Here is a 25,395-nt window from a genome sequence, read left to right as displayed (position 1 = left end):
ATTGGGTGTGTTATTTTCAGATAGATCTCTGTTGCATGTTGTTGTTTTAATCACTTTCAGTATTAGATCTATAACTAAAAATAAACAACTTAGGCCTTATTATAATTAGTGTGTATAGTTCTAGCCAATGGCTGTCATGACAGCAAGTGGAGGAGTTCTTATCTTACTCTGCATCTACGGCACCAATATTGTGTTCTCTGCACACACAGGTGAGAGATCAACTTCTTATAATTATTATAGGTATACATGCATATTATTATATATACATACAGAGGTAGGAGTGGCTCCTAGTTTCAACAGTGAGCAAGAAGATGTGGTTGTCTTTGCAACCAATGAAGATGGATCTAATTCAGATCTTAGCTTACAATGCGATGTTACCGGGAACCCTACACCTACCGTGACTTGGTACAGGGGAGATGACGTGGTTGACGCTGACTTTATGCTTTCTAATGGTAACTTCTTGTTTCAAAATATCACTGAGGGAGAATATGCTTCCACGGCTGGAGTTATCTATCACTGTGAGGCTACTAACATCATTGGAGAGCCTGGCTTCAATGCAACCATCCGCAGTAGAGACATCACTGTCCACTATGCATGTAAGCAATTCATGCTCCTACATTGTATTGTAATCATTTTCTCTTTGCAGTTTTCGGTGGCTTTATGCCAGCTGAGACAGTGCGTACCTTTATACCAACTGCACCTGATATTTCTGGAACTGGTATTGACATTGCTCTTGAGTGCAGGGTTGAGGACTCGCAGCCACCTCCAGACATCGTGTGGTATCAAGACGGTACACGTTTAGTTGAGAACCGGGTCACTAATGCCATAAGGTTTCTGGAGGGTGGAAGATGGGCCTACATTCGAGATATTGAAACTTTCCCACACGATTATCACTGTGAAGTAAGCAATGCTCGACTTCACGAATCAGTGAGAAGCAATCAGACATATTTTGTCAACAGTACTGGACTAGTAAATGGAATGGATTTTGTGTACAAGGAGATAGGAGATCTCACAGCTTTTTCTACAGAGGGAGAGGACGAGGACTTTGAGTTCAGCTATGTTTCTGCACAAGGGACACGAAATCGTCTTTGCTTTTTTTTTTTTGATGAGAATTCAGCTTCTTCCTCACTAGCGTTGGGTACGATTCCTAACTTACCCCCTCCTCCAGCTGTAGTCACTCTGCAATGCAGATCTGACGCATTCACTGTCGTTAGTAGTGGAACAGTCACTGTGCAACGTAAGTTGTAGATACACATACATATATACATATCCACCCACACACACACACACATACACCCACACATACACACAGGAAAAGCCATGATAACAATGGATCCCTCGGATGCACGTGAAGTGATTGTAGGATCAAGCCCTGCTATGCCTACCTCCTTCTCCTGTGCCAACACTGGCTACCCTGTAACCTCAACAGTGTGGTACTTCAATGGAGATGTAATTGACTCTTCATTCGTTGGAATTGTCTTTGACGACACTATGCTGACTATTGCAAACCCTCAAGTCAGTCACTCTGGAGTATACCAGTGCTTTGTCAGCAATACAGTGTCTGAAGACAATGCTGCCTGGTTGTTGGAGGTCAGAGCTCCAGGTAATATAACTATATACCATTGCTTTTGTTTGCATGTCAGTTAATATTTGCTGCATATATCCATTTAATTCCTGTACAAGTACAGGGTATAATAAAAAATTTATTAATTAATGTATGTATTCAATCTGTTTGTTTTATTACACAGCTGCACCCATTGCCCTGGCTTTCAATGAGACTGCCATTGCTGAAGCAGTGAGAGACAGACAAGTTGGTACTCTCTTTATGGGTGGTTTTGGGACCACGGTGACAGTATCTGTGTCTGTGGAGGCTGACCCATGCCCGAGTGTACAGTGGTCCTTCAAGGACTCAAACATTGCTAGCGGAGACCAGTACACTATCACCAACCCTTGCAGTGATGTTAATGCTGCATCTCCCTTCAGGTTTATGTTGACCGTGACTAATCTGACCATCGAAACATCAGGAAATTATTCTGCTACCTTTACCAATCTTGCTGGAAGCGGGGTTCTTCCAGACCTGTACATTACTATACCAGGTATAATTATATACACAATTTATTAATTTTGTTTTAGTGTTAAAAACCTCTTCTTTATGGTTTATTCTCCCCCTACAGTTCCCACTAGTGATCCAATTTCTTCATTGAGCTTGTCAGTTATTGATAACCCTGCTGCCATGTGTCTACTCAACGCCAGCAATGTCACCATGACTTGCGAAACCAACGGCTTCCCACGGCCTGAAGTAAGATTTCTAATGGGGCGCAACGTCATCACTCCAGGAGAGGGGAACTTCCAAAGAGTCTCACAAACCTTTGCTGACCAGGTGAGTTTTTTTTTCTAAATTTCAGTTGCTTTGGTGGTTATCTTTGAGAGCCCATAATTTGTGTTCAGATTAAAAGCTAATTGATGCATTCAATAGCTCTCAGAATTACCTTTCCAATGCTGTGTTTAGATACAAGTTCTGTGATTACTCGAAATCCAGCAATTTAACTCAAAGGCTGGGGTGGATACTTAATGTTAATTACACGTACCCAATTCTTTTCCTTCAGATACAACTGTCTGATATTGTAATAGAAAATGATGCAGTGTACAGATGCGAACTTTTAAGTGATTCTGCTGTATTTGCCCAAGAGACATTTGTATTTTGCAGTAAGTTAATTTATAGGCAACACACACACACACACACACACACACACACACCACATTTACCTGACCCCCCTCCCTCCTCTACAGCCGAGCCGTTTCTCACAAACTTTAGTTCATCGACAAACACAATAGAAGGCGCTGAACTGGAGGTGGAGTGTGAGATTATGGGCATTCCCCCACCGACAATTACATGGCTTAAAGATCGCAATATGCTCTCTTCAGGAACTGGTATCGATATTTTCACGCCTTCTGATGCACCGTTTAAGTCTCAAGTAACTATCGACAGTGCTACATCAGCCAATGCTGGCACGTACACATGTGTGGGGACGAATGAAGCCGGAACCGTTACCAGGGACATCAGTGTGGAGGTCAATGCAGGCCCAAGTATGTTATAAAGTGTACCGTATAGCGCGATTTTCGGTTATCAGGGATATCAGCGTGGGTGGTCATGAAAATGCTAGACGGTATGTCAATTTTAACTAAAATTTGAATTTCAGTTCTATCATCTTCTGCAGCAGATTCATTGAGTATGGAGTCTATTATTGGACTGGCTATTGGGATTCCCGCTATCATCCTCCTCATAACTCTGGTTGTAATATTGTTCAGTTTACTGCTCGTGAAGTCAAGAAGGAAGAAAGGCGCCTACACTACAGACCCTGTCATCTATGACACTATAGAAGACAGCAGCTCCCCAGATCCTGTTGTGATATCTGTAAATGCAGCGTATGGTCTAGCTGAAGAGAACACATCAGGTGGCAATGCAGAATATGAAACCATAGAAGGTGACTCCACTCCGGACCCTGTACTGACTTCTGACAATCCAGCTTACGGTTTAGCAGAGCCGAGAAGATAATAATGGATCTCAGTGTAAGACTAGTTGTATTTAATGGCTGTAAGTATATATAGTATACATGTACCTCGTATAATTTTATAGTTCCAATGACATTGTTTCTTAATTGTCAGAATCATAAAAACTTTATTGATTGATGTAACTCGATACTTCCACTGATCTATAGTTATGACTCGAGTACATTGGTTCTGAGGGTGGTGCTCTGTTACTAGTATAGCATGAGCGTACAAGTGTTCCCTGTCCATCAGGTGGTGGTTCGTTAGAGGGGGCGAGGATAATCTACTAACCCTAGTAACCCTGGTAACCCCTCACCCACCCCCTTTAGTGACCACCTGCTCCTGTCTACTGAGTGTACTGCTCACTGTGTGTCTGGCACTGGTGCTCAGATTATAGAGTCAGAATTAACACATCTCAAGTTTTTTCATTTCTAGTTTCTATAGGACTGGTGTGTGTGTAGTTACATTTCTATCTCTGTGATCCCTGGTTTGTGTGTGGGTGTTGATTCAATGCAGTGTGTGGGGTGGTCAGGTCATAGATCTATGGTCAGATAGTAGTTGGGCGTGGCCCGACCGTCCGATAGCTGACTGAAGTCATTGGAGTCTACAAAAGTCATGACATATCTTAGTCAAGTCTGATTGCAGTCCTGCAAGTCTGTGCATTCCATAAAGCATTGTATGTAGTTATAGATGTGTACATACACTAGATATTGGCTGTGTTTTTTCAGATAGATCTCTGTTGCATGTTGTTGTTTTAATCACTTTCAGTATTAGATCTATAACTAAAAATAAACAACTTAGGCCTTATTATAATTAGTGTGTATAGTTCTAGCCAATGGCTGTCATGACAGCAAGTGGAGGAGTTCTTATCTTACTCTGCATCTACAGCACCAATATCGTGTTCTCTGCACACACAGGTGAGAGATCAACTTCTTATAATTATTATAGGTATACATGCATATTATTATATTAGTAAAACCAGTAGGTTTTACATAGGATTGGCAGTGGGTTTGCCTGTGTTTAGCAATATTTCAATTATTTTGACTCATGTTCAAACTGTTCTATCTCTGCAGGGAAAGGCCACATCAAGAAAGTGGCTGAACAGATAGTTTATTTAGCCTTTTCTCTCTTTGTATCTCTCATTTCATAATCCATAAACATTTTAATGAATGAATATTTTCATTTTAAAAATTGCACTATTTCGACGTTTCACCGCTCTTTGTCTGACTGACTAAGTAAGTAAGTAAGTGAGTAAGTAAGTAAGTTTCTTGCCCAGCATTTACTCCAAGTACAGCCATCTCCAGGACATTCTGCACAGGGTTTCCAAACGACTACAACCTGGATTACAAAGCGCTTCTTCAGATTTGCGATTGCTTCCACAAGGCAGATCACCTCTCAGTCTCTATTTCTCTTACCTATACAATTCCGCCATCTTTAATGACTCAGCAATTGTGTTGTGGCCAATAATAATAGATAGGCGTGGCTAATAAACCGTGCGCCTAAAATCAGTGCAGCAGTGCTTTTCCAGAGCCTGAGGTGTTCCTTTTCTTCACACTGTTCAGCTCTAGCTCCCTTTCTCTGACAGGCATGCTATATGCACTGGCTAGATATCATGCTCTTAAAATGGCTGTCATTTAATTAATACTGATTCGCAAATTCAACATAATTATCAAGTAATAAAATAATTATTACTCATTATACTATAATTATTAGTCCAGAGATATTCGAGAAGATATCTGATTAGTCCTGTCTTCTCTTCTTGTACTGCCTCTCTTGACGTTCCACTTATGCATGTCATGATACGTAAACTGTACTGAAAAAGAAAGGGAATCCGACTAGAAAAACATTTGCAATGTGAAAAATTGCTAGGATTGGCCAGGGGAACCACAAAAAAGCGTGGGAACAAGAAATCAGACGAGAGCATAACTCCAATCCGTTACAACGTCATGAACATGTACAATACATAGTATATTAAATAATAGACTGTGTTCCAGATCCACCTATCAGCTTCCATCCACCACATCATTCCATGCAGTCACCAGTACGGTCCGTGCATGTTACTACGCATGGATGGACTGTGTGTACCTGTGCTCAACACTGCATGTATTAGGAACATCAATTCATCACAAATCATCATGATTATGTGCCCCACATTCTAAAATGGATGTATAATAAATATATATAGGGATTGGTCATCACTCCACCAGTAAAAATTGCGTGGCATATTGGCTGGGAAAACATGGGAAAACTACCAGTATACATGTGATTGACGTTGTAACGGATTGGAGTTATGCTCTCGTCTGATTTCTTGTTCCCACGCTTTTTTGTGGTTCCCCTGGCCAATCCTAGCAATTTTTCACATTGCAAATGTTTTTCTAGTCGGATATACATACAGAGGTAGGAGTGGCTCCTAGTTTCAACAGTGAGCAAGAAGATGTGGTTGTCTTTGCAACCAATGAAGATGGATCTAATTCATATCTTAGCCTACAATGCGATGTTACTGGGGACCCTACACCTACCGTGACTTGGTACAGGGGAGATGACGTGGTTGACGCTGGCTTTATGCTTTCGAATGGTACTTTCTTGGTACAAAATATCACTGAGGGAGACTATGCTTCCATGGCTGGAGTTATTTATCACTGTGAGGCTACTAACATCATTGGAGAGCCTGGCTTCATTGCAACCATCCGCAGTAGAGACATCACTGTCTACTATGCATGTAAGCAATTCATGCACCTATAAAGAATTTTTGTGTATTAATCATTTCTTTCTTTGCAGTTTTCGGTGGCTTTATGCCAGCTGAGACAGTGCATACATTTGTACCAACTGCACCCCCTTCTGGAGCTGGTATCGACATAGCTCTTGAGTGCAGGGTTGGGGACTCGCAGCCACCTCCAGACATTGTGTGGTTTCAAGGTGATACACTTTTAGTCGAGAACACAGTCACTAATGCCATAAGGTTTCTGGAGGGTGGAAGATGGGTCTATATTATAGATATTGAGACTTTCCCACGCGATTATCACTGTGAAGTGAGCAATGCTCTTATTCACGGATCGGAGACAAGCCCTCAGACATATTTTGTCAACGGTACTGGACTAGTAGATGGAATGAATTTTGTGTACAAGGAAATAGGAGATCTCACGGCTTTTTCTAAAGAGAGAGAAGATGACAACTTTGAGTTCAGCTATGTTGCTTCAGAAGAGACAGCAAATCGTCTTTGCTTTTTCTATTTTAATGATGAACAAACTCCTGCCTTAAGAGCAGTGGGTACAATCACAAACTTACCTGCTCCTCCAGCTGTAGTCAATCTAGAATGCAGATCTAACCAAGTCAACGTTGTCAGTAGTGGAACAGTCACGGTGCAACGTAAGGACACACACACACACTCACCCACACACACACACACACACACACACACACACACACACACACATAGGGAAAGCTATGATAACAATGGATCCCTCGGACACACGTGAAGTTATTGTAGGATCAAGCTCTGCTATGCCTACCTCCTTCTCCTGTGCCAACACTGGCTACCCTGCAACCTCAACAGTGTGGTACTTCAATGGAGATGTAATTGACTCTTCATTCGTTGGAATTGTCTTTGACCCCACTACACTGACTATTGCAAACCCTCAAGTCAGTCACTCTGGAGTGTACCAGTGCTTTGTCAGCAATACAGTGTCTGAAGACAATGCTGCCTGGTTGTTGGAGGTCAGAGCTCCAGGTAACATATACCACTACTTACGTTTGCTTGTGATGTACGTGTCAGTTTATATTTGCTACGTACATGTACATGCATTATACTCTGTTAAAATTCACATTATTATTTATTCAATATCAGTTTGTTTTATTACACAGTTCCACCCACTGCCCTGGCTTTCAATGAGACTGCCATTGCTGGAGCAGTGAGTGACAGACAAGTTGGTACTCTCTTTATGGGTGATTTTGGGACCATGGTGACAGTACCTGTGTCTGTGAAGGCTAACCCATGCCCGAGTGTACAGTGGTCCTTCAAGGGCTCTAACATTGTTAACGGAGACCAATACACTATCACCAACCCTTGCAGTGATGTTAATGCCGTATCTCCCTTCACGTTTATGTTGACCATGACTAATCTGACCAATGAAACATCAGGGGCTTATTCTGCTACCTTTACCAATCTTGCTGGAAGTGGGGTTCTTCCAGACTTGTACATTACTGTACCAGGTACAATTGAGATATCTTTGTTTTAGCTTTTGGTTATTCTTCCCCTCCAGTTCCCACTAGCGATCCAATTTCTTCATTGAGCTTGTCAGTTATTGATAACCCTGCTGCCATGTGTCTACTTAATGCCAGCAATGTCACCATGACTTGCCAAACCAACGGCTTTCCACGGCCTCAAGTAAGATTTCTAATGGGGCGCAACGTCATCACTCCAGGAGAGAGGAACTTCCTAAGAGTCTCACAAACCTTTGCCGACCAGGTGGGTTTAATTTCAGGTATACTTATCTTTGAGAGCCCAATAGCTCTCAGAATTACCTTTCCAATTGATTAAATCCAGCAATTTTAACGCAAAGGCTGGGGTGGATACTCACGTACAAACTTCTTTCCCTTCAGATACAACTGTCTGATATCGTAATGGAAGATGATGCAGCGTACAGATGCGAACTTTTAAGTGATTCTGAGGAATTTGCTCAAGAGACATTTGTATTTTGCAGTAAGTTAATTTATAGGCAATACACACACACACCACACACACACACGCACACACACACACCACATTTACCTGACCCCCTCTACAGCCGAGCCGTTTGTCACAAACTTTAGTTCATCGACAAACACAATAGTAGACGCTGAACTGGTGGAGTGTGAGATTAGGGGCATCCCCACACCGACAATTTCATGGCTTAAAGATGGCAATGTGCTCTCTTCAGGACCTGGTATCGATATTTCCACGCCTACTGGCGAACCTTTTAAGTCTCGAGTAACTATTGACAGTGCTACGCTAACCAATGCTGGCACATACACATGTGTGGGGACTAATGCAGCCGGAACAGTTACCAGGGATATCAGTGTGGAGGTCAATGCAGGCCCAGGTATGTTATAAAGTATACTGTATAGTGTGAAATGTTTGGTTATCAGGGATATCAGTGTGGGTGGGCACGGAAATGTCAATTTTAACTAAAATTAGTATTTCAGTTCTATTCTTCTAGCTTCTGCAGAACCATTGAGTATCGAGTTTATTATTGGACTGGCTATTGGGATTCCCACCATCCTCCTCCTCATAACTCTGGGTGTAATAATATTATTGCTCAGTTTACTGCTCGTGAAGTCAAAGAAGAAAGGCGCTTACACTACAGACCCTGTCATCTATGACACTATAGAAGACAACAGCTCCCCAGATCCTGTACTGACTTCTGACAACGCAGCGTATGGTCTAGCAGAACAGAACTCATCACGTGGCAATGCAGAATATGAAACCATCGAAGGTGACTTCACTCCGGACCCTGTACTGACTTCTAACAACCCAGCGTATGGTCTAGCAGAGCCGAGAAAAAATGAAACTCTAGTATAAGACTATAGTTGTTCAATGTAGTTTAATGACTGTAAGTAGATCTATTATAGTTTCGTATAATTTTATAAATCCAGTGACATTGTTTCTTTTAGCATAATTATATCGATTAATGTTAATGATGTATTAAAATTGCAAACTATATACTGATCTATAATTATAGTTCAGAGTACATTGGTTCTGAGGGTGGTGCTCTGTTACTAGTAGCATGAGCGTACAAGTGTTCCCTGTCCATCAGGTGGTGGTTCGTTAGAGGGGGCATGTCCAGAGGGGCTGACGTGTGGAATAGGTGATTTGTTAGAGGGGGTGAGGATAATCTACTAACCCTAGTAACCCTGGTAACCCCTCCCCTCCCCCTCCAGTGACCACTTGTTCTTGTTTACTGAGTGTAATGCTCACTCTGAGTCTGGCACTGGTGCTCAGATTATAGAGTCTGAATCAACACATCTCAAGTTTTTTCATTTCTACGACTGGTGTGTGTGTAGTTAAATTTCTATCTCTGAAATGGTTTGTGTGTGGGTGTTGATTCAACTGTGGTTTTGTGCATGTGTGGGAGTTGGCCAAGCCGCCATCAGTCTGCGGGGGTGTGTGTGGTCAGAGTCTATAATTATGTGACTGAAAGCTGTGAACTAGAAACTTGGGACACAGCCTACTTAGTCCAGGTTTAGCTGTACTTGTGTTGAGCAAGACAAAACAGGGTTTAAAGCACTAACCACACCATGTCCATATAAGCTTAATTTCACAGTAGATCTATTCAGTAAAGTGGACTGAATTTATAGATCTATGGACAAGGAATTAGTGTGCAGCCAGTGATAGATATACACCACTCTTAGTCGAGTCTGCATGATGCCCTGCAAGTCTCTGTCCATTCCAAGAAGCATTGTGTAGTTATATATATTGGGTGTGTCATTTTCTGATAGATCTCTGTTGCATGTTGTTGTTTTAATCACTTTCAGTGTTAGATCTATAGCTAAAAATAAACAACCTAGGCCTTACTGTGTATAGTTCTATAGCCAATGGCTGTCATGACAGCGAGTGGAGGAGTTCTTATCTTACTCTGCATCTACAGCACCAATATTGTGTTCTCTGGACACACAGGTGAGAGATAAACGTCTTTAACTATTATATTTATAGGCACATACTAAATATACATATACAGAGAAAGGAGTGGCTCCTAGTTTCAACAGTGAGCAAGAAGATGTGGTTGTCTTTGCAACCAACGCAGATGGATCTAATTCAGATCTTAGCCTACAATGCGATGTTACCGGGAACCCTACACCTACCGTGACTTGGTGCAGGGGAGATGTTGTGGTTGACGCTGGATTTATGCTGTCAAATGGTACCTTCTTGGCACAAAATATCACTGAGGGAGAATATGCTTCCACGGCTGGAGTAATCTATCACTGTGAGGCTACTAACATCATTGGAGAACCTGGCTTCAATGCAACCATCCGCAGTAGAGACATCACTGTCCACTATGCATGTAAGGAATTCATGCTCCTATAAGAATTGTATTTATCATTTTCTCTCTTTACAGTTTTCGGTGGCTTTATGCCAGCTGAGACAGTGCATACGTTTATACCAACTGCATCTGCTACTTCTGGAGCTGGTATCGACATAGCTCTTGAGTGCAAGGTTGGGGACTCGCAGCCACCTCCAGACATCGTGTGGTATCAAGACGATACACTTTTAGTCGAGAACCTGGCACTAATGCCATAAGATTTCTGGAGGGTGGAAGATGGGCCTACATTGGAGATGTTGAACTTTCCCACATGAATATTACTGTGAAGTAAGCAATGCCCGAATGCACGGATCAGAAAGAAGTCCTCAGACATATTTTGTCAACGGTACTGGACTAGTAAATGGAATGGATTTTGTGTACAAGGAGATATAGGAGATCTCACGGCTTTTTCTGCATAGGGAGAAGATGACAACTTTGAGTTCAGCTATGTTGCTTCAGAAGAGACAACAAATCGTCTTTGTTTTTTCTATTCTAATGATGAACGAGCTCTTGCCTTAGCAGTGGTGCCTGCTCCTCCAGCTGTAGTTAGTCTAGAATGCAGATCCAACCAAGTCAATGTTATCAGTAGTGGAACAGTCACAGTGCAACGTAAGTTGCCTTAAAGACACCCACACACACACCTACACACACCCACACACACACCCACACACATACCTACCCACACACACATGCACAGAGAGAGCCATGATAACGATGAATCCCTCGGACGTCCGTGAAGTGATTGTAGGATCAAGCTCTGCTATGCCTACCTCCTTCTCCTGTGCTAACACTGGATACCCTGCAACCTCAACAGCGTGGTACTTTAATGGAGATGTAATTGACTCTTCATTCATTGGAATTGTCTTTGACGACACTACGCTGACTATTGCAAACCCTCAAGTTAGTCACTCTGGAGTGTACCAGTGCTTTGTCAGCAATACAGTGTCTGAGGACAATGCTGCCTGGTTGTTGGAGGTCAGAGCTCCAGGTAACATAATTATATACCATTACTTTTGTTTGCATGTACATGTCAGCTTATATTTGCTACGTACATGCATTTAATATTTGTACATGTACAGGATAATACACATTATAAATAAAAATTTATTTGTTCATTACACAGCTGCACCCACTGCCCTGGCTTTCAATGAGACTGACATTACTGGAGCAGTGAGAGACAGACAAGTTGGAGCTCTCATTATGGGTGGTTTTGGGACCACGGTGACAGTACCTGTGTCTGTGGAGGCTGACCCATACCCGAGTGTACAGTGGTCCTTCAAAGGCTCTAACATCGCTAACGGAGACCAATACACTATCACCAACCCTTGCAGTGATGTTAATGCCGTATCTCCTTACACGTTTATGTTGACCGTGACTAATCTGACCATCGAAACATCAGGGGCTTATTCTGCTATCTTCAGCAATCTTGCTGGAAGCAGGGTTCTTCCAGACCTGTACATTACTGTACCAGGTACAATTGAGATATCTTTGTTTAGCATTTGGTTAATTTATCCCTACAGTTGCCACTAGCGATCCAATTTCTTCATTGAGCTTGTCAGTTATTGATAACCCTGCTGCCATGTGTCTACTCAACGCCAGCAATGTCACCATGACTTGCCAAACTAACGGCTTCCCACGGCCTCAAGTAAAATTTCTAATGGGGCGCAACGTCATCACTCCAGGAGAGGGGAACTTCCTAAGAGTCTCACAAACCTTTGCCGACCAGGTTGGTTTAATTTCGGTTGTTTTGATACTTATCTTTGAGAGCCCATAATTTGTGTTCAGATTGAAACTAATTGATGCATTCAATAGCTCTCAGAATTACCTAAGTTAATTTATAGGCAACACAAACACCACACACACCACACACACTCACACACTCACACACACACACACACACACACACACACACACACACACACACACACACACACACACACACACACACACACACACACACACACACACACACACACACCACATTTACCTGACCCCCCTCCCTCCTCTACAGCCGAGCCGTTTGTCACAAACTTTGGTTCATCGACAAACACAATAGAAGGCGCTTAACTGGAGGTCGAGTGTGAGATTATGGGCATCCCCACACCGACAATTTCATGGCTTAAAGATGGCAATGTGCTCTCTTCAGGACCTGGTATCGATAACCACGCCTACTGGCGAACCTTTTAAGTCTCGAGTAACTATCGACAGTGCTACGTCAGCCAATACCGGCACGTACACTTGTGTGGGGACGAATGAAGCCGGAACCGTTACCAGGGACATCAGTGTGGAAGTCAATGCAGGCCCAGGTACGTTATAAAGTATACCGTGTAGCGCAACATTTTTGGTTATCAGGGATATCAGTGTGGGTGGTCACGGAAATGCTTAGTAAGTATTTCAGTTCTATTATATTCTGCAGCAGATTCATTAAATATGGAGTTTATTATTGGACTGGCTATTGGGATTCCCGCCATCCTCCTCCTCATAACTCTGGTTGTAATAATATTATTGCTCAGTTTACTGCTCGTGAAGTCAAGAAGGAAGAAAGGCGCTTACACTACAAACCCTGTCATCTATGACACTATAGACGACAACAGCTCCCCAGGTCCTGTTGTGATATCTGTAAATGCAGCATATGGTCTAGCTGAAGAGAACACATCAGGTGGAAATGCAGAATATGAAACCATCGAAGGTGACTTCACTCCGGACCCTGTACTGACTTCTGACAACCCAGCTTACGGTTTAGCAGAGCCGAGAAGATAATAATGGATCTGTAAGACTAGTTGTTCAATGTAGTATTTAATGACTGTAAAGTATATTATAGTTCCAATGACATTGTATTAATTATCAGAATCACTTTATTGATTGATGTAAATTCGAATAATTCGATAACTCCACTGATCTATAGTTCAGAGTACATTGGTTCTGAGGGTGGTGCTCTGTTACTAGTAGCATGAGCGTACAAGTGTTCCCTGTCCATCAGGTGGTGATTCGTTAGAGGGGGTGAGGATAATCTACTAACCCTAGTAACCCTGCATGGTAACCCCTCACCCACCCCCTCCAGTGACCACCTGCTCCTGTGTCTACTGAGTGTACTGCTCACTGTGTGTCTGGCACTGGTGTTCAGATTATGTTATAGATTAGCTAACACTTATCATATAAATCGAGGAATGACTACGTGTAACTATACATTTTTTCTCCGCTTCCTTTTTAATGATATGCATGCATGGTGCATGTACGTGCATATAGTGGCATGGTGTGTGTTGTGGATATAGCTGCATGGCTATGGTATAGTCAAGTCTGATTGCCCCCTGCAAGTCTGTTCACCTAAAGAAGCATTGTAATATAGGTGTGTAATAGTGTACACTGCAAGTCACATGGTAACCTATATAATGTGTGTGTTTGTTAGTATTTCCAGTGAAAACGGTTTATGCATTGCACTTAAGTTATACTTGTATGCATTTTGTATGTGTGGGGGTATAGGTTGCCATTAGATTCTTTACATAATTAGTAGAGTGCCAAGCCCATTATAGTTTGGAGCAAAATGAATGTTGGTATAACTCTGATAGCTCTGCTCTCTTTCTGCTCTTGTAAGTTCCATGCCAACAATAATTATAATTATACATGATTATAATTAGATAGCAATTATTATTATCTATTCCTTGTACAGGCATCCATGGCCAGACTTGCAGTGAAACTTTGGATCTGACTGATGATCTTTCTATAAATGCTTCACTGGCTACCTCCTGCATACGATGCATTATAGCTGGACAGTTCATGACTGATATACAGTGGATTGCTCAATCTAATATGATTCTTACTGACGGAATGAATGGAGTATCTGTTACTTCAATGCCTGGTGTCTTGGTAATCACTGATGCTGATGCTTTCTTTCTTCTGGGAATACCTGTCTCCCTTCAATGCGGCGGCGCCAGTGATTCCATTTACCCAGCTGGTAAGTGGCTATAGCTATCCAAGTTTGATATGATACTATCATTTCTTGCCCTAAATACAGGCCTTTTTGCACCGATTGTTAGTATCCCAGATAATGGGGTAGTCACAGAGGGAGGGGATATAAGGCTCAGCTGTATCTCGATCAACAACCGACCAGGGACATTCCAGCGCCAGTGGTACAATCCAGTTGGGGAACCATTTTCTACGTTTCAAATACCACAATTATCGAACGTACTAAGAGACCAAGCTGGAGTATATACTTGTCGACTGACTAGCTTGCAAAATGGAGATTTTCTTGAAGACTCTGGGACTTTGATCGTTAACTGTAAGATGATGATGACATATTTGTCTGTATTATGTCATATCCTCCTCTGCAGATATGCCCAGTATAGCGTCTAGTAATCCAGCCTCTAACATGGTCTTCATAACTGAAACCATATCTCTCTCCTGTATCTCCGACTCTGTCCCAGTCTCTGTTATAACCTGGTTCCATGAAGGGTCACTTCTGACTAATGGCGCTGGTGGAGCTATCATTACTCTGGCTGGTGGATCGTCCACTCTAATGAGGTCAGGACTGACTACAGCCAGCGGCGGTACTTACACTTGTGTTGCAACAAATGTTGTTGGTTCTGCAAACGCTAGTGTGGAAGTTATCATTCAAGGTAAGCCTCCCCCACCCACACCACACACGCACACACATACCCTCACGTCTCACACCACACACACACACCCTTACGTCTCACACCACACATGCCCTCACATCTCACACACACCCACATCTCACACACCACTCACATCTCACACACCACACACACAGTCCCCCCTTCTCCCCCCACTAACCTGATGGTCTCCAATATTGGAGAGACCAGTCTGGACCTCTCCTGGACTAACGGCTTCGATGGACTGAGCCCTATCATCGGGGTCACAGTGGAAGTATTCGATGGAATATTACGAGCTAAACTGATACCTCTCGCTGGCGACAGTTCTCTACAATCAACCCAGCTTTCTGGTCTAAATGAATTTACGCTCTTCAATATTACAGTGACAGTTAACAATGCTGTTGGCTTTAGTGAATCTGCTATGATATCAGCCGTGACTCTCTCTCTAAGTAAGTGTGTGTGTGTGTGTGTGTGTGTGTGTGTGTTATGTTAGCCAGCCTTTGTACTTGTTTTATCATCATATCATATATAGTAGGCAGTTCCTTTCATGTGGTTTAATTACTGGTCTTGTTATGTATAGGACTTGGTGCTCCTCGTATGGTTACACTGACCAGTCCCACGTCTACAACTCTCGTTGCAGAGTGGCTGGTGAGTACCTCACACACCCCCCACACTCACACACACACACACACACCCACACCTCACACCCCACACTCAGTCAATGTCGTATTTCCCTCCTCCCTTACAGCCTCCTGTTCCCAATGTTGCCACAACCTCTCTACCTGAAGCTTGGTTTGTCAGCCTTCGTGATAGCAACAACATTGACCTTTGCACTTTCATAGTCTCCGAGCCCACCACTCTCACGTACGCATTCACTCAACTAGGCAAGGGGTCAGAGTACATTGTTCGGGTTGCCGGGAACAACTCCCGGGGGATTGGAGAATTCTCAGAATTTGTGTCCAATCAAACGCTAGTGGATCGTGAGTATTACTGTAGTGATAGTATAAAATTTTATTCTCACTACCCCCCACCCTCAGCTCCTTCCATGCCCCTTAATCTGATTGGCGAGGGTGTGAGTTCCTCTGGTCTAACTGTCTCCTGGCTGCTACCGACTGATAATGGTGGTCGCCCAGTCACTCAGTACGTCATGCGTTATCGGATAGTAGGAGTATCAACATTCAGTGAGATTGTTCTGACAGAGACCTCTCTGTTACTATTTAATGGCGGGACCCCCAGTCCACCAGCCGACCTTGTGGGCAGCAACTCTTATGAGTGAGTGTCTGCATATAACTATATACATAAGTGTATATTTACGTATTAAATGAGAGTGTCTAGTACATTCGTGCAATTGCTCAATAGTGAACATTCAAACAACTTTTACCACTTTCTTTTCTAAATGCTTTCTGCCCCCCCCCCCCCAGAGTTGAGGTATTGGCTGTGAACACGGCTGGTAGAGGAGATGCAGCCATCATTACCATCATGACCCAATCACTGAGTAAGTTTTGTGTTAGTCCCATCAGAACTCTAGTTACAGAGCCAACTCTAGTCTCTAAAAATTATTAATTTTTCGGCCTTGGACTATGGGGTATTATTATCTATGGTGTGGCCATATTGGCAAGTCTCTTATCTCTCAAATATGGAATTTGATGACATCATTTTCTGAACAATTGAGTACATGGAATTCAAGTTATGGCAGCTGAAATAGTTCTCGAACCATTGATTAAATGGGTGGGAGGGGGAATCAAAACAAACCAAAAATATTGATTTTACAAATTTAATGACTCTCACAGATGAACCACAACCAATTTTAGTCGTTCCCGTTGTGGATCTAATAACCAATAGAACTGCGCTAATTTCCTGGGAATTTCCCGGGGGACAAGTGGACGAATACCTCGTACAATACAAAGAGCGGCTCAATGATTGGACCACTCCTAACGATATTTTTGTGAGGAGTGTGGCCGGCAATGTTACCATGGTGATGTTGACTGATTTAATACCCAGTGCTTCGTATGACGTGCGTGTTGCATCTGTCAATGCGATGGGAACATCTCAGTTCTTCTTTCAGGGAGAATTTTCCACACAAGGTAAGCTAGTGCTCGTATCTTGCACACACTGTTTAGTATGACTAGTGGTGTGCAGGACAACTACTGTACGAGTCTAATCTCCCCCTCCACCCACACACCACACATCACACATCACACACATCTACACATGCACACACCACACATCACACACATCTACACATGCACAACTCCCCCTCCACTCACACACACACACACACCCCTCCACACACACACAGCACCCTCACCGCCCACTGTTTCCGGTCCCAGGGAAGTCTTTGCTGGTGAGACAACACAACTCAACTGTTCCTCCAGTGTCAGTAATGTCTTTACTCTACGCTGGGTGCGTGTTGGTCGACTCACTCTGCCCTCTTCTGCCACTCAAGTTGGCAATAACCTCGTGTTCACCAACCCACTATCTACGGACACAGGGACCTACTCTTGCATTTCGATCTCCACTGGTGTGAGTGCCAACATCACTATCAGCTTCCTCACACCATCTACAGAAGGTTTGTTATTCCAATTGCCAGCCTATTAGATATGTTCGTGCATGCGTATAGGGCCAAGTGGTGGTGTCGTTAACGAAATGGTAATCGCTTTGTCTGTGGTTGGAGTTATTGGAATCATAGTGATCGTACTACTCTTTGTTGTGATGCTGTTGGTTTGTACGAGACGAAAACCTTCTTATTCCAATGACCACCAAAGTGCAGGTAAGTATTGCTTACACTAAGTATTGTGTGTGTTCTGATCAGTATCACATGCACAGCAAGGAATCCTGCACATGGTATGTCTAATGATGCAGTCAGAAATCCTGATGATTTGTCTAATGATGCAGTCAGAAATCCTGCATGTGATTTATCTGATGCAGTCAGAAGTCCTGCATACGATTTGTCTAATGATGCAGTCAGAAATCCTGCATACGATTTGTCTAATGATGCAGTCAGAAATCCTGCATACGATTTGTCAAATGATGCAGTCAGAAATCCTGCATATGATTTGTCTGATGCAGTCAGAAATCCTGCATACGATTTGTCTAATGATGCAGTCAGAAATCCTGCATATGATTTGTCTGATGCAGTCAGAAATCCTGCATACGATTTGTCTAACGATGCCGTCAGAAATCCTGCATATGATTTGTCTAACGATGCTGTCAGAAATCCTGCATATGATTTGTCTGTTAGACAAGCTCCTAATGATGCAGCCAGTGTCCAATCAAATGATGAGGACGTATATGAAGATATTCCAGGTACAAAAGGGGTGCATGATTCCATCTGTCTGAGTTTAACATTAGCCGATCATTATTAGTGCATACACTATATTTAATAGCCCTATCACATTGTATGGTGTGTATTTGTGGAGTGTGTGTGAGGTGTGTGTGGTGTGGACAGGAGCAGATGAGGAGATGGAGCGTCTTACTATGCATAGTATTGCGGAATCACTATCGTTAGACCATGTTTCCTTGTTTGTAATGTGCTAAGTGTTTTGTACATGTGCGGCTGATAACGGCGTTTGATCTACTAATAGTGAATATCATTAAGTACAATGTAAGCAGCACTTAGCGGTTTGACATATATGGCACAAATTGTACATAGCTAGACGATACAGAATCCGCGTAGTAAGACACTGGAGCATTTTCTCACGTGCTCCTTGTGTGTGTGTGTGTGTATGTATGTCCCTATCCTTCAGATATAGATGAGGTGCTTTACGAGACTATCGATCCTGACAACAGCAACAACGACGGTGAAGGTTTGTGCACGTGCTACTAATTAACTTTTAATGATAATCACTGTTACAGGTGGAGCAGTTATGGTATCCAGCAATGCAGCCTACGGAGTGAGATTGTGATGTCATAGAACACAAATGTAACTGTGTGTGTCATCAAGTCAATCAAGTCAATCAGTGCATGTTGATATTTTATAATAATGTGTTATTTTTAATCGTTACATGAAAATTACAAATGTTATTCATTCATGGTTTGTGTGGGTGTTGATTCAAAGCACTGTACACATCTGTGGGGGTGTCATGGTGTGGGTGGTCAGGTCATAGATCATAGGTCAGATAGCTGACTGAAGTCACTGCACTGGATCATGGAGAGAAATTAGTGTGCACAGTCTGTCTAGTCATATCTTATTAGTCAAGTCTGATTGCCCTGTAAGTCTGTGCATTCCAGGAAGCATTGACTGTAGTTATAGATGTGTACATACACTGTACATGTGTTGCATGTGCTGTCATTTTCAGATGAGTCTATAATCACTTTCAGTATTAGCTAAATAAACAACCTATAACAGTAGCATACCAGCATTCACTGATTTAACTATATTAGCTAAATCACTGTGTATACTGTTGTCTACATGTAGTTCTAGCCAATGGCTGTCATGACAGCAAGTGGAGGAGTTCTGGTCTTTCTCTGCATCTACAGCACCAATATTGTGTTCTCTGCACACACAGGTGAGAGATCAACTTCTTATATTATAGGTAGACTATACATACTAATACACAGAGGTAGGAGTGGCTCCTAGTTTCAACAGTGAGCAAGAAGATGTGGTTGTCTTTGCAACTAATGAAGATGGATCTAATTCAGATCTTAGCTTACAATGCGATGTTTCTGGAACCCCTACACCTACCGTGACTTGATACAGGGGAGATGATGTGGTTGACGCTGGCTTTATGCTTTCAAATGGTATCTTCTTGTTTCAAAATATCACTGAGGGAGTACATGCTTCCATGGTTGGAGTTATCTATCGCTGTGAGGCTACTAACACCATTGGAGAGCCTGGCTTCATTGCAACCATCCGCAGTAGAGACATCACTGTCCACTATGCATGTAAGCAATTCATGCTCCTACATTTTAAATAATATTGTGTAATAATCATTTTTCTTTCTTTACAGTTTTCGGTGGTTTTATGCCAGCTGAGGAAGTGCGTACGTTTGTACCAACTGCACTTCCTACTGCTGGATTTGGTATCGACATAGCTCTTGAGTGCAGGGTTGGGGACTCGCAGCCACCTCCAGACATTGTGTGGTATCAAGACGGTACACTTTTAGTTGAGAACCGGGTCACTAATGCCATAAGGTTTCTGGAGGGTGGAAGATGGGCCTATATTCGAGATATTGAAACTTTCCCACACGATTATCACTGTGAAGTAAGGAATGCTCGAATGCACAAATCAGTGAAAAGCAATCAGACATATTTTGTCAACGGTACTGGACTAGTAAATGGAATGGATTTTGTGTACAAGGAAATAGGAGATCTCACGGCTTTTTCTGCAGAGGGAGAGGACGAGAACTTTGAGTTCAGCTATGTTGCTTCACGAGGGACACTAAATCGTGTTTGTACTTTCTCTAATAGTGGTGGTTCCAATGCTGTTTCCAACGAAGGAGTGGGTATAATCACAAACCTCCCCCCTCCCCCAGCTGTAGTCACTCTGGAATGCAGAGAGGGCCAAGTCACTGTTATCAGTAGTGGAACAGTCACAGTGCAACGTGAGTTGTCCACACACACACACACACACACACACACACACACACACACACACACACACACACACACACACACACACACACACACACACACACACACACACACACACACACACACCCACCACACACACACACCCACCACACACACACACCCACCACACACACACACACAGGGAAAGCCGTGATAATGATGGATCCCTTGGAGACAAACGTTCGTGAAGTGATTGTAGGACGAGGCCCTGCTACTACCTTCTCCTGTGCCAACACTGGCTACCCTGAAACCTCAACAGCATGGTACTTTAATGGAGTTATAATTGACTCTTCATTCGTTGGAATTGTCTTTGATGACACTATGCTGACTATTGCAAACCCTCAAGTCAGTCACTCTGGAGTGTACCAGTGCTTTGTCAGTAATACAGTGTCTGAAGACAATGCTGCCTGGTTGTTGGAGGTCAGAGCTCCAGGTAACATAATTATACCTTATACCATTGCTAATTGTTATACCATTGCTTTTATTTGAATGTATACATGTTCTATAAGCAGTTTGCTATACGTGATAGTACTTAGGAATAGGGCCCTTAAGCTAAATATAAAATTTAATTTTATTGCTTAATTGGATAGAGCAGAGCTTTGGCTTCAAAATGATACCAGAATTGAACAGTTTGCACTTTCATAGCCTGAGATATTTATGGTGAAGGGTTAGTAGTACTGAAGTGACGTTTTGAGAAATCAACGTTCAAAGGTTAATTTCTACATTCAAAAGATGGTCGTTTGGTGTGTTTCTTCAACATTTGTTTAAAGCATCACAGAGGGCCAAAACTTTGCAGGCAGTTAGAAGAAAGGTTAAGCTTTGCATATAAAAAAAAGCAGTTTGCCCTAGATATCACTCTCTTATTTTTGAACATAGCACAAATTGATAATTACGTGCTTAAGGGCCCTTTTCCTAAGTACTTATTATGCATCTTTAATTTACCATGTACATGTATAATTATGCGTGTTCAATATCAGTTTGTTTCACACAGTTCCACCCATTGCCCTGGCTTTCAATGAGACTGTCATTGGAGCAGTGAGAGACAGACAAGTTGGTACTCTCTTTATGGGTGACTTTGGGACCGAGGTAGCAGTACCTGTGTCTGTGGAGGCTGACCCATGCCCGAGTGTACAGTGGTCCTTCAAGGACTCGAACATTGCTAGTGGAGACCAGTACACTATCACCAACCCTTGCAGTGATGTTAATGCGGCATCTCCCTTCACGTTTATGTTGACCGTGACTAATCTGACCATCGAAACATCAGGAAATTATTCTGCTACCTTTACCAATCTTGCTGGAAGCGGGGTTCTTCCAGACCTGTACATTACTGTACCAGGTACAATTGTATACACAATTAATTAAGATATACTATTGATTTTGTTTTAGTGTTAAAAACCTCTTCTTTATGGTTTATTCTTCCTCTTCAGCTGCCACTAGTGATCCAATTTCTTCATTGAGCTTGTCAGTTATTGACAACCCTGCTGCCATGTGTCTACTCAACGCCAGCACTGTCACCATGACTTGCCACACCAACGGCTTCCCACCGCCTGAAGTAAGATTTCTAATGGGGCGCAACGTCATCACTCCAGGAGAGGGGAACTTCCAAAAAGTCTCACAAACCTTTGCCGACCAGGTGAGTTTTTTATTTTTATTTCATGGTAGCTATCTTTAAGAGCCCATAATTTGTGCTCAGATTGTCCAATTTAAAAACTAATTGATGCATTCAATAGCTCTCAGAATTACCTTTCCAATGACATGCTTAATACGACTAATCACAAAACTTGTATGTATACAAGTTTTGTGATTAGTCGAAATCCAGAAATCTTAATGCAAAGGCTAGGGTGGATACTTTATGTTAATTACATGTACCCATTTCAGATACAACTGTCTAATATCGTAATGGAAGATGATGCAGTGTACAGATGCGAACTTTTAAGTGATTCCACTGAATTTGTCCAAGAGACATTTGTATTTTGCAGTAAGTTAATTTATAGGTAACACACACACACACACACACACACACACACACACACACACACCACATTTACTTGACCCCCCTCCCTCCTCTACAGTCGAGCCGTTTCTCACAAACTTTAGTTCATCGACAAACACAATAGAAGGCGCTGAACTGGAGGTGGAGTGTGAGATTATAGGAATCCCCCTACCGACAATTACATGGCGTAAAGATGGCAATGTGCTCTCTTCAGGAACTGGTATCGATATTTTCACACCTTTTGATGCACCGTTTAAGTCTCAAGTAACTATCGACAGTGCTACGTCAGCCAATGCCGGCACGTACACATGTGTGGGGACTAATGCAGCCGGAACAGTTACCAGGGATATCAGTGTGGAGGTGAATGCAACCCCAGGTATGTTATGAAGTAGGTCTATACTATACCGTATATATAGCGCTAAATTTTCGGTTATTAGGGATATCAGTGTGGGTCGCCATGAAAATGGTTAGTATGTCATTTCTAACTAAAATTCGTTTCAATAACATTCTTCTGCAGATTCATTGAATATGGAGTCTATTATTGGACTGGCTATTGGGATTCCCGCTATCATTCTCCTCATAACTCTGGTTGTAATAATATTATTGCTCAGTTTACTGCTCGTGAAGTCAAGAAAGAAAGGCGCCTACACTACAGACCCTGTCATCTATGACACTATAGACGACAACAGCTCCCCAGATCCTGTACTAGCTTCTGTCAACACAGCGTATGGTCTAGCAGAAGAGAACACATCAGGTGGCAATGCAGAATATGAAACCATCGAAGGTGACTTCACTCCGGACCCTGTACTGACTTCTGACAACCCAGCGTATGGTCTAGCAGAGCCGAGAAGAAATGAAACTCTAGTATAAGACTAGTTGTTCAATTGTACCTTATTATAGTTTCGTATAATTTTATAAATCCAGTGACATTGTTTCTTTTAGCATAATTATATTGATTAATGCTGATGATGTAAAAAAATGATTAAAATTGCAAACTATGTATATACTGATCTATAGTTCAGAGTACATTGGTTTTGAGGATGGTGCTCTGTTACCAGTAGCATGTGTGTAGTTACATTTATATCTGTGCTCCCTAATTTCTAGTCGGGCGCCGCCTCCCTCTACCTTTGCCCGGAAGGAGGCGGCGCCCGACTACCTAATTTCAATGGAATTTAATAGCATATTAAATGGGGTTAACAACAAGGAGCAGGCCGCAATGACGTCACTCATCTCAACGCATGTGCACTAAAGTTGAAGCCTCGTGGCAGTCTCAGAACTATTAGCAGTCACTTTGTGAGCATATCAGACGTCCATCATTCATTCATTCATTCATTCATCTTCTGTCTACCAATTCTCTCTACCGATTAGTGCCCGGTCATCGGCCATGGACCCCCCCCCCTCAGTTGGCAGGTACCATAGATTGAACTCTTCAATCTATGGTGTAACTCATTAATTGTAGACCACTGCCTAATATACAGTGGGTGTGGCTCATTAATTTAGGCCACACCTAACAAATAATGAATAATGAACTTTTGGGGGGAAGGCTAAAAGTGATGAGGGGGCTGATGAGAAATTACTGATCTAGTCTGCCTGGTATAATAACTTTGTGTCTCCTGTGGTGCTTTCATTTGCTGGGTTTGCCACGCCCTGCCAGTTGTTGCGTTTGCTACAGTCGGCATTTATTAACATGCACACTCGGCAGTTTGTTAGTATGCCATTTGTTGGGTATGCCATCACCCTGGCATTTGTTGGGTCTGCCATCACCCTGCCATTTGTTGGGTATGCCATCACCCTGGGTCTGCCATTACCCTGGCATTTGTTGGGTATGCCATCACCCTGGGTCTGCCATTACCCTGGCATTTGTTGGGTATGCCATCACCCTGGGTCTGCCATTACCCTGGCATTTGTTGGGTATGCCATCACCCTGGGTCTGCCATTACCCTGGCATTTGTTGGGTATGCCATCACCCTGGGTCTGCCATTACCCTGGCATTTGTTGGGTATGCCATCACCCTGGCATTTGTGGGTATGCCATCACCCTGCCGGTACCTGGCATTTGTTGGGTCTGCCATCACCCTGCCATTTGCTGTGTTTGCCGTACCTTGTTGAGTTGGCCGCTGTCCGTGGAGCGACATGACATGTACTGTATATAGCTAGGTACTTAACTACGTATAAAGCATTTGATCCTACACCACCTTGGCAGTGGTTTGCTATACCCTGCCATTGTTGAGTTTGCCATACTCTGTTGCTATTTGTTGAGTTTGCCATACTCATACTCTTATCTGTTTGAGTCCATGCAGCGACATGATCATTATAGGTATTGTCTATACAGGTATACGAATAAAGCATCTATATGCACGTACATAGGCTTACTCTGTTGCTATGTTGATTTTGCCATACTCTGTTGCTACTTGTTGAGTTTGCCATACTCTCCATGCAGCGACATGATATAATTTATTAATTTATTGTCTATAGCTACACTGAGCATGAGGTACGTATAAGGCATGGTTAGCGACTATATGTATTGATCCTACACCACCTTGGCAGTCAATTGTGCCCCTGATTTTTCACATTCGTATTAGAATGGAGAGGGGTTATTATCGACGTGCCAGCTGCGG

The 25,395-nt window shown here is 42.7% G+C and overlaps 4 protein-coding genes across 10 annotated transcripts; all 4 read left to right on the top strand.

Moving 5' to 3' along the window:
- Positions 1-49: 49 nt before the first annotated feature.
- Positions 50-9,229, top strand: LOC135343687 (hemicentin-1-like). Of its 3 annotated transcripts, none has more exons than XM_064540688.1 (10): positions 50-209; positions 273-596; positions 647-1,237; positions 1,313-1,603; positions 1,749-2,096; positions 2,175-2,380; positions 2,607-2,706; positions 2,791-3,087; positions 3,222-4,466; positions 4,623-4,740. In XM_064540688.1, exons 1-9 carry the CDS (start codon positions 128-130, stop codon positions 3,554-3,556), a joined length of 2,574 nt encoding a protein of 857 aa, XP_064396758.1. In that variant the 5' UTR covers positions 50-127; the 3' UTR covers positions 3,557-4,466; positions 4,623-4,740. The 3 variants fall into 3 exon arrangements, with proteins under 3 accessions (XP_064396758.1, XP_064396749.1, XP_064396742.1); XM_064540679.1 differs by having other exon boundaries at positions 3,219-4,466; XM_064540672.1 differs by lacking the exons at positions 50-209; positions 273-596; positions 647-1,237; ... (4 more) ...; positions 2,791-3,087; positions 4,623-4,740 and adding exons at positions 5,945-6,268; positions 6,328-6,915; positions 6,986-7,276; ... (3 more) ...; positions 8,334-8,627; positions 8,745-9,229 and having other exon boundaries at positions 4,209-4,466.
- Positions 9,230-10,119: 890 nt separating this feature from the next.
- Positions 10,120-10,822, top strand: LOC135337210 (contactin-5-like). The gene is made up of 3 exons (XM_064533136.1): positions 10,120-10,201; positions 10,263-10,586; positions 10,641-10,822. Exons 1-3 carry the CDS (start codon positions 10,120-10,122, stop codon positions 10,820-10,822), a joined length of 588 nt encoding a protein of 195 aa, XP_064389206.1.
- A 3,261-nt stretch (positions 10,823-14,083) lies between these two features.
- LOC135343657 (hemicentin-1-like) lies at positions 14,084-19,220 on the top strand. 5 transcript variants are annotated; one of them, XM_064540652.1, is made up of 16 exons: positions 14,084-14,191; positions 14,272-14,556; positions 14,617-14,880; positions 14,933-15,217; positions 15,373-15,663; positions 15,795-15,862; positions 15,963-16,194; positions 16,252-16,486; positions 16,636-16,709; positions 17,005-17,298; positions 17,514-17,783; positions 17,835-17,984; positions 18,041-18,294; positions 18,340-18,520; positions 18,961-19,020; positions 19,070-19,220. In XM_064540652.1, exons 1-16 carry the CDS (start codon positions 14,146-14,148, stop codon positions 19,117-19,119), a joined length of 3,039 nt encoding a protein of 1,012 aa, XP_064396722.1. In that variant the 5' UTR covers positions 14,084-14,145; the 3' UTR covers positions 19,120-19,220. The 5 variants fall into 5 exon arrangements, with proteins under 5 accessions (XP_064396722.1, XP_064396729.1, XP_064396714.1 ...); XM_064540659.1 differs by having other exon boundaries at positions 18,041-18,378; positions 18,418-18,520; positions 18,967-19,020; XM_064540644.1 differs by having other exon boundaries at positions 18,041-18,378; positions 18,418-18,520.
- Positions 19,221-19,580: 360 nt separating this feature from the next.
- Positions 19,581-23,777, top strand: LOC135343789 (hemicentin-1-like). The gene is made up of 9 exons (XM_064540801.1): positions 19,581-19,722; positions 19,775-20,098; positions 20,164-20,757; positions 20,928-21,218; positions 21,777-22,121; positions 22,213-22,418; positions 22,664-22,763; positions 22,858-23,154; positions 23,296-23,777. Exons 2-9 carry the CDS (start codon positions 19,942-19,944, stop codon positions 23,646-23,648), a joined length of 2,343 nt encoding a protein of 780 aa, XP_064396871.1. The 5' UTR covers positions 19,581-19,722; positions 19,775-19,941; the 3' UTR covers positions 23,649-23,777.
- The last annotated feature ends 1,618 nt before the right edge of the window (positions 23,778-25,395 follow it).

Source organism: Halichondria panicea, chromosome 1 (assembly GCF_963675165.1).
Source record: "Halichondria panicea chromosome 1, odHalPani1.1, whole genome shotgun sequence".
Taxonomy (NCBI): Eukaryota; Metazoa; Porifera; class Demospongiae; order Suberitida; family Halichondriidae; genus Halichondria; species Halichondria panicea.
This window is presented reverse-complemented; position numbering and strand designations above follow the sequence as displayed.